The sequence below is a fragment of the Monodelphis domestica genome, chromosome 4 (genome assembly GCF_027887165.1).
Source record: "Monodelphis domestica isolate mMonDom1 chromosome 4, mMonDom1.pri, whole genome shotgun sequence".
NCBI lineage: Eukaryota > Metazoa > Chordata > Mammalia > Didelphimorphia > Didelphidae > Monodelphis > Monodelphis domestica.
Window position 1 is genome coordinate 350409142 of NC_077230.1, and position 9176 is coordinate 350418317.

Consider the following 9176-nt stretch of genomic DNA (forward strand, 5'->3'; position numbering starts at 1 on the left):
CAATGACTAGTAATAGAAGACTCAGGTGGTGACAGGAAGCCGCAGAGTCTGGGGGGGGGGTAGGTTGGGGGGGTTCGGACAGGCCTGGGGATGGCCTGACAATCACATGGGGGGAGGTAGATGCTTGTGACCTGGAGAGGCCAAAATGACCACAAGACAACTTACCCATTCTAGGCCTTGAGGGGAGTCACTGAAATGAGCTGAGATTGGGTTCCCAATAGAATAATATGTAAAGTCTCCAAAGTTATCTGCCACATCAAAGAGCAGCAATTTTTTTTTTAAGAAAAGTCTTTCCATTTAAGCATTTTTTTACCCTCCCCAAGGCTAGTGATGTCTCTTTGAGGTTGTGTTGTGCAAATCACATAAAATCACAGGTAAAAACACACAAGACGAGCGAGTACTGTACATGCAAAAAGCTTTATTTATTAAGCATGAGCTCCCCAGAGCCGGAAGCCCGGGACCAAGTGGGCTGGGGATGTCTCTGGGACGGGTCTCCTCAGGGGCCTTCAGAGCTTCTGCACAGCCAGGGCGTACTTGTCTCTGGCAGTCTCTCTGAGGGTACAGACATGGCTTAAGTCCCTGAAGTAATCGTTGTAGTCAAAGGCGTATCCCACCACGTATCTGTCTGGAATTTCAAAGCCAGAGAAGTCCGGGGTGTAGCCCAGACTTCGAGGGGTCCTTTTCACCAGCAGGCTGGCCACCCTCACCATCCTGGGGCCATGCTGCTCCACCAGGGGAAGCAGAGCCTGCATGGTTCTGCCCGTGTCCACGATGTCTTCCACAATCAGGACGTTCTTCCCAGCGAGGCTGGAGAGGTCGGCTCCCCCCAGCACTCGCACGCTGCCCGTTGACTGGTCATTGCAGTAGCTGCTCACTCGGATGAAGTCCACCGTTATGGGACTGGCCTGGTCTGAGTTCCTGTTCAGGGTCTCCATGGCATTCAGCAAGTCGGAAAAGAACTTATAGGCCCCCTTGAGGACACAGAGGGCCACGATGTGCTGGCCTCCCATGTCCTGGAGCACGTCTCGGGCCAGCTGCTCAATCCTGTCCATGATGAGCCCATGAGGGATGAACACCTTTTCCAGATCTTGCACGTAATTCTTCGGGATGCTAAAGCAGTCCAGGTCATAGCCTGGTGCATCATCTCCAATCCGGATGCTGGGGCTCCTGTTGGCCATGATGCTCTGGACTGCTCAGCAGGGGCTGGGGGGCTGGCCAGAAAGAGGGAGAGAGGAGAGAGGAAGATGAAGGAGAAGAGGAAGAGGAAGAGGAAGAGGAGGAGGAGGAAGAAGTCAGGGAAGTCTTAAGATGTGCCTCTGCCAGCCACAGCTCTGAGCTGAGTCTCACTGATTGCTGTTTCACCACTGGTACCTGCAGAGAGAAGAAGGAGTGTCCAAGTGACATGGCTGAAAAAGCAATAGGACCCTGGCCAGTGGCTACTGGCCTTCTTTGCCTGTCCTAGTCAGGGTGTCCTGGCTCAAGACTTGCCCTTTATCTGGTTCTCAGAATGTTCTCCCCTCCTGCAGCCCCTTGATGTTAGCTACAGTCTAGGCTGTGGGCAGAGAAATGAAAGTCAACCACATTCCTCTTTCTAGGAGAGGGAATATGTCAGGGAAGATCAGAGAGAGGGAAGCAAGAGGACTCAAAATGTGAACAAAACTATCTGGAAGAGATCGGGGCCAAAAGGAACAGATATTGTCATCAATGCTTTGGCATGACTTGAAATGTGTTCAAGTCAGTTGGGTGAAGCAATAGAGAGAGTGCTAGGCCTGGAGTCAAGAAGACTTCTCTGAGAATTCACAGCTGGCCTGGGACACTTAATAGTTGTAGGACCTTGGGCAAGTCACCTCATCTTGTGTGTCTCAATTTCTTAGAAGGGATGCAAAATGAGTCAGAGTCTTAGCCTGGTCCATCATCTCCAATCACAATGCATTGCATTGCATGTAAAATGGGCTGGAGAAATCAAACCACTGGCATATTTGCCAAGAAAACACCACATGAGGACACAAAGCAGAGGATACACCTCAAAATGACCGTATCTCAACAACTACAAAATCTGTTGTGTCAGACTAGCCTTTCACTATACTTTCCTTCTCTATTGCTAAAAAGCTCCTCTGAGGAGAAAGATCCTGCAGAAACCTTCTTCACACACACACACACACACACACACACAAGAAGAAGAAGAAGAAGAAGAAAGAAGAAGAAAAGAGCAAAATGCCAGGTGAGAATTGAGAATACTGCACTCCAAGGGAATTCCTGGCTACCTATTGTAAAGGTGAAATTGAATGGTTGGACTTAAATGAGATGAAATAATGTGGTCACTGAAATTATTCTATCTCATGTCAGAAGCTTCTTGACCAAAATAGAGGGGAAACAAGGAAGTTGAGAAATGTGAAAGGGGTTAAAGAAGATGCCTATACTAGTCCTCAGCCAAGAGTGAGTAAGCTTGTGGCCTCCTCCAAGACAGAAGGTAGTCTTTTAAGAAACTAGGAAGGGGATCAGCCTTTTCACTCACCCAACCAAGTAGTCCAGGAGTCAGAGTCTAAGATGAAGTCAGGATGCACACTGCAGTTTCCAGTGTAGTTTCCCTTGAAGATGATCTCCAGGAGACACTCTCTAGGAGACTCAACTTCAATAGACTGCCCCAGTCAAAGGCTTTTATGGTGGTCTCCTGTTCCTGCCCCTTTTCACAGGGGCCAATCACAGTTTCTGAAGTGTCTGGCAACCCCCAAGGGCATCATTGATACATTTCTGAGTTGTCACCCAGTTTGGATTCACAAGTTTCTGAGTTTGTGAACTCTTCAGAGAATTCAAAAGTTTCTGGCTGTTTGAGTTCAAAAAAGGGGAAGCTCTCCAAGTATCTTACTGGCTTCTCACCTAGCACTAAGTAGGGTGTGAATTCTCTAGGTAGACAAAGGAGACTTCATCCTGTCTTCACAATCTAGTGAGGTACTTCAGTTAGTGTTAACCAAAGTTTGAACTCCAACAGGGCAAAGAGGACCAAGGACTCCCCTTTCACAAGTGTAAACTCAGAACAGACAAAGAGAACCAAGAATTTCCTTTCACTCTACGGATTCGTTGATGCTACTAAAAGGAGACAGTTTGGTGTAGTGAGTAGAAAGAGCAATGGAGAAAACTCAGAAACAAAGGATGAGGCTTGGAAATCTAGCTTTGCCATTGACCAGATGAAATTTCAGCTATTTCAGTTTCTCCAATCAACATAACCCAAGAGAATATTCTCACTGAATCAGAATCAGGACGCTGCTCCCTTTCTATTACATCTGTACCTTCTCAAGACCTTCTGGCCATCTCCATGCATTATCCTACTGGATTCTGAGTCTCCCTCAGTGAGGATGCCAGAGGCACTAAATCCTGATTGGAGAGATGAGGAAAGTGATGTTTAGCCAAAGAAGTAACATTCATTTCTGTTTCAGCTCCTCCTGAGTCATCCGTTCTTTCAGCTATGCAGACAATTAAAAGACTTTTTATTATCACAGGGTAGCAATCCCTGAGTCATCAAGGCTGTAAAATGAATCTTAAAGTTCCATCTGTTGAACTGAAGACAGGAAGGGAATGTTAATGCTCAGTATAACCCATCATGCTACCTCTGTTATTATAGATAATACTATCTATCTCAGAGATCTCTTATAAGGAAGCTACTTTGTAAAACTTAAAGTACTAAAGAAACAGAAGTTATTACTGTTGTTCTCACATTTGATAGAGTTCAGATTGAAATTGTCTTATGATGGTTTGCTATCCTATTACTGTTTATTATTTTCATTGTCATATCATTTTAATCATCTTTTTAGTTGAATTTTAGATAGAAATGGTTCTAGAAAGTTATCCTGCCATTATTTTAGTTACTGCTATTTAAAAATATTTAGTATTTTCCATTTTAAAATATTTTAATATATATTGCTATTTTAGGATTTTTATGTTCTAAAAGTTATTGTAAAAGTGAGTAAAATTTGTCTCATTGAAAATACCCCTAGTACAAATTAATTAACCGGCAGGACAACAGGACTGATGTAGACCTCATCCCATCATTTGATCTTGATATCATTTACTAGGTCTATATTTTGAAATCTTTTCATTCTATGTGGCTTGAGTTTATGAGTATTTGGCATGGTGATATCTAGTAAAAACAGTCTTCTTAAATTTTGATGGATCAGTGTTACATTTGGGTGTTCATGGGCAAATTTGGTTTGAAATCATTTTCTTCTTCCAGTACATTTGGAAGAATTCTCCAAGATATTTTAAGTTCTGTATTTGTAGTGTGGAGATTTGTTGTCTTCTAACATATAGAAGATAATAGTGAGCTTCTGATGTATCATTCTAGCCATTAGTTCATGTCATACTAAGTACTGAGGAAGTGCTAAATTTCTACTGAACAATTGTTTCCACCACACAACATCCCTGGAGCATATCACCATTCCTTTCTCCCAAATCAATGACATGTTTGATCATTTGGCTAAGATGTAGTACAGTGATATTATCATCACTTTGTAATATTTAAATTAATATCCAATAACTCCAATCATTACATTTTATAAGATTTATTAATAATCACTTGGAGTAGAAGAAATAAAAGAACAAAGTACAAAACTCAAGTATGACCATGTGAGAAAATATCTCCTGCCTGGCTGTCCCCAGACCTCCCCAAACTGTGAATCTTAAAATTTCTCAGACTTTTGAATGTTAAAAATTCTCAAATTCTACCTTAGGACATTTGGTTAAGACCATTCCCCATTTTAAACAATGAAGGTACTTGATCAGGAATGTGAGAACTCTAACATTACTCCACCCATACTTAAGCATACTTTAGGGGAAGATAAAGTTGTGAACTTCTTACTGAACAATGAAAAGTACTTAACCCATACTTAAAGTGAAGCAAAAACCCTTAAGCTAAGTCTATTTTTAGATCTAATACAAAAAGGGTGCTAAGTACCTATGAAGGTCAAATTAATCACTAAAAGCTTAAGCAACTTGCAAATTTGCAAGGGGCAAAGAGGTGTGAACTTACTCAGAAGTTTTAGTCTACCCAGAGAAGTTAAGAACTAAAGAAGATGTGAATTAAGAATGGTCAGTCCTGATAGATGTGAGAACTTAGGGGAGGTGACATAGGAGAAAATTCTCTTTAAAAGGAGGCCAGAAGGCCTCTGAAGAGGATGCAGCCTTGGAAGCTGAAGTGGAGCTTCCTGAGCTAAACTGGAGGGTCTCTCTGAACACTAGAGTTTTGCTTGGAAGGATCTTGTGGTGAGTGATTAAAGATTGACTGGTCTCTCTTAAGGCTTAAAGCCTAGGCTTTTTCCTACTATTCCCTCTTACTCTGTTTCTAATTACTTAATTTTTATTAATTAAAATCTCTATAAAACCCAGCTGACTTGGGTATATTTAATATTTGGGAATTTTCCCATGGTGACCACTATATTTTTTATTTGAAACCATATTTTCGCGGTCACAGTTTAAGGCAACCATTCTTTTATCTGTAACAGTTTATGCCAACCACTCTTTTAACTAACAAAACCAAGTTCCTGAGAAAGAGAGAGAGAGGAGCTTATATCTTCCCTACATTAGTATGTTAGGTAGATATGTAAATGGAATACTGGGAAAGAGAGTCCTGGGGAGAAAATTCCAATTACACAACCTAGTGCTAGACAACTTCATCATCATCATCATTATAAATTACAGAAGTATTGTCCTTAAGGAGCCCACATTTAGTGATCAATGTAGATTATGTATAGAAATAGTAGAAATTGTACAAAGTAATACTGTGGACTTTTAGCATGCATTAAAGAACTAGTATCAAAGGGATTTAGACTAGCCATCAGGTGGCTGAATTGATAACTCCTCTGGGTTTTAAAATCTTCCAGTGTAGGAAGAGATAGAACCACCCAGGGTGGTTTGGACTGAATGCCATTATGCCAACCCAGGAAATTCTGAACCAGTCTGTGAGGAAGATGGAAGAGAGGATAGTGGTAGTAGCAACAAGCAGCACTGCATATGAAATGAACACTGGTAGTGAAGGTTTCTATGTATGAGTAGTGACACTGAGAATAGAAGAGAACCCTTTTTCCTCTCCACTCTGCTCATTAGGATGGAATTTACTTAAGAGTGACTGTATTATACCCACACTGAGATGCTGCTGGAATGATGGTGACGTTATTTCTCTCCTTGTTTTTCTCTATCACACATCATCAGCATTGCTTATTGTCAAGAGAGTCTTTGTTCTTTTAAATTTACTTTTCAGTCGTTTGTATACTTGGTGAAAATTTTTCTATAAAAAGATAATTTCTATTGCACCTGGAGTGTCTTTTGTGATAGACAATAAGGATAAGAGGAAAAGCTGGTTGGCCATTAGCTACAGGGAAATTAACTGGCTGGAATGCCTTACTTCTAGTATAACATTCAGAGGCTTCAGTTGGGGGCTCAAAGCTTTTGTGAAGTTTGTTAATAATCTATACTTTTGGGGATTCTGGGAACATCAGCTACTGAAATTTTAAAATATGCCAGTTTAAAATGAATATAGAAGGGGACCAGTGGTTGCTCGGCCCTGTGGGCAGCAGGGACGTTCGGCAGCATCCTGGGCAACTGAGCAGCCCTCTCTAGGACAGCACTGCTCACCCTAATCAAGGGAGGGGACTAGAAAAGGTGTCCCAAACATTGCCTGCCCTACAAACACCCGGTCAGCACATCACGGCTGGAGGGTCATCCCCTTTAAGGGGTCGAAATCAAAGAAAAAATACAAAGAAACTCCTACTAGGAGCATGGAACATCAAAACATTACGTGATAGAGAGAACACCCAAAGACCTGAGAGAAGAACAGCTCTAATCGGTAAAGAACTGGTGCGATATAACATCGACATCACAGCCTTAAGCGAAACACGCATACCAGAAGAGGGATCACTCAGCGAACCCACCACTGGATACACCTTCTTCTGGAAAGGTAGAACCTCAAATGAAGGCAGAATCCACGGTGTTGGCCTGGCCATCAAGACCAGTTTGCTCAAACAGCTGCCAGACTTGCCTGTGGGCATCAGCGAGAGGCTCATGAAGATCTGTTTGCCTCTCAGCAAAGACCGGTATGCCACAATCATCAGCGCATATGCCCCAACACTGACCAGCACAGAGGAGACCATTGAGCAGTTCTACTCTGACCTGAGTGCCATCCTGCACTCAGTGCCCACAAATGACAAGCTGATACTACTGGGAGACTTCAATGCCTGCGTTGGCCAGGACCATGAAAGATGGAAAGGAGTGCTCAGCAAACACGGCATGGGCAAAATGAACAACAACGGCCTACTGCTACTCAGTAAATGCTCAGAGCTCGAACTCACCATCACGAACACTGTATTCAGAATGGCGAACAAATATAAAACAACGTGGATGCACCCAAGTTCAAAACAGTGGCATCTTATTGACTACATCATTGTATGCCGGTGAGACATCCAGGATGTAAATATCACCAGAGCCATGAGAGGAGCTGAATGCTGGACAGACCACCGATTGGTTAGAGTGACTCTTCAAATGCTCATTGCGCCTCGCTATCCAAAACGCGCCCAGACAGTTCGCGCATTTTACAACATGAGTCGTCTTAGAGATCCATCTTATTTGCAAACATTCCAGTCCTGCCTGGACAACAAGCTGTCTTCCAAGGGACCACTCACTGGAAGCTCAACCGAGAAATGGAACCAGTTCAGAGACGCAGTGAAGGAAACATCAAAGGCAGTCCTAGGCCCAAAACAACACAACCACCAGGACTGGTTCGACGAGAACAACACTGCTATTGAAGACCTATTGAGCAAGAAGAACAAAGCCTTTATGGAGTGGCAAAATAACCCAAACTCTGCTCCTAAAAAGGACAGATTCAATTCTCTCCAAGCCACGGCGCAGCGTGAGATCAGGAAGATGCAAGACCGATGGTGGGACAAAAAGGCAGAAGAAATCTAGTGGTTTGCTGATATGAAAAACTACAAACAATTTTTCAGTGCCTCAAGACTGTCTATGGGCCATCAAAATGCACCACCACTCCCTTGCTATCCTCTGACGGTGACACTCTCATAAAAGATAAAAAAGGCATCAGCAACAGGTGGAAAGAACACTTCAGTCAGCTTCTCAATCGACCCTCTTCAGTCAACCAAAGGGCCCTTGACCAGATCCCCCAAAACCGCTCTATTGAACAACTTGATGTCCCTCCTTCAATAGAGGAAGTCCAAAAAGCCATTAAACAAATGAGTGCAGGCAAGGCACCCGGTAAAGACGGGATCCCAACCGAAGGGTACAAGGCCTTAAATGGAAAGGAGCTCCAGGCATTCCACATAGTGCTGACCAGCATTTGGGAAGAGGAAGACATGCCCCCAGAACTCAGAGATGCCTCCATCGTAGCCCTGTACAAGAACAAAGGCACACAAGCAGCCTGTGACAACTACAGAGGCATCTCACTACTCTCCACTGCCAGAAAGATCCTCGCCCGTGTTATACTCAACAGACTCCTGTCATTTGTTTCAGAGCAGAACCTGCCTGAATCACAATGTGACTTCCGACCAGATCGCAGCACCATCAACATGGTCTTCACGGTGAGGCAAATGCAGGAAAAATGCCTTGAGCAGAACCTGAGTCTCTACATTGTCTTCATAGACCTGACAAAGGCGTTCGACACAGTGAACAGGGACGCATTGTGGGTGATCCTTAGCAAGCTCGGTTGCCCAGCAAAATTTGTCAAACTGATCCAACTCTTTCATGTTGACATGACAGGGGAAGTCCTATCTGGTGGAGAGACTTCTGATCTCTTCAACATCTCCAATGGCGTGAAACAAGGCTGTGTCCTTGCTCCAGTACTATTCAACCTATACTTCACCCAAGTATTACGACATGCTGTGATGGATCTAGACCTGGGCGTCTACATCAAATACTGACTGGATGGCTCACTTTTTGGCCTTCGCCTCATGACTGCAAAAACAAAGACAACAGAGAGACTCATCCTGGAAGCTCTCTTCGCAGATGACTGTGCTCTCATGGCCCACCAAGAAAATCATCTTCAAACCATTGTGGACAGGTTCTCCACTGCAACAGAACTGTTTTGCCTGACTATCAGCCTCAGCAAAAAAGAGGTGCTGTTCCAATCTGCACCAGGGAGGCCAATGAACCAGCCGTGCATTACAATTGACAGCACACAG

The 9176-nt window shown here is 43.5% G+C and overlaps 1 protein-coding gene across 1 annotated transcript; it reads right to left on the minus strand.

The window, feature by feature from the left end:
* Positions 1-328: 328 nt before the first annotated feature.
* On the minus strand, positions 329-1241 carry LOC100016863 (hypoxanthine-guanine phosphoribosyltransferase-like). Its single transcript, XM_056825893.1, has one exon. It carries the CDS (start codon positions 1176-1178, stop codon positions 507-509), a length of 672 nt encoding a protein of 223 aa, XP_056681871.1. The 5' UTR covers positions 1179-1241; the 3' UTR covers positions 329-506.
* Positions 1242-9176: the final 7935 nt, after the last annotated feature.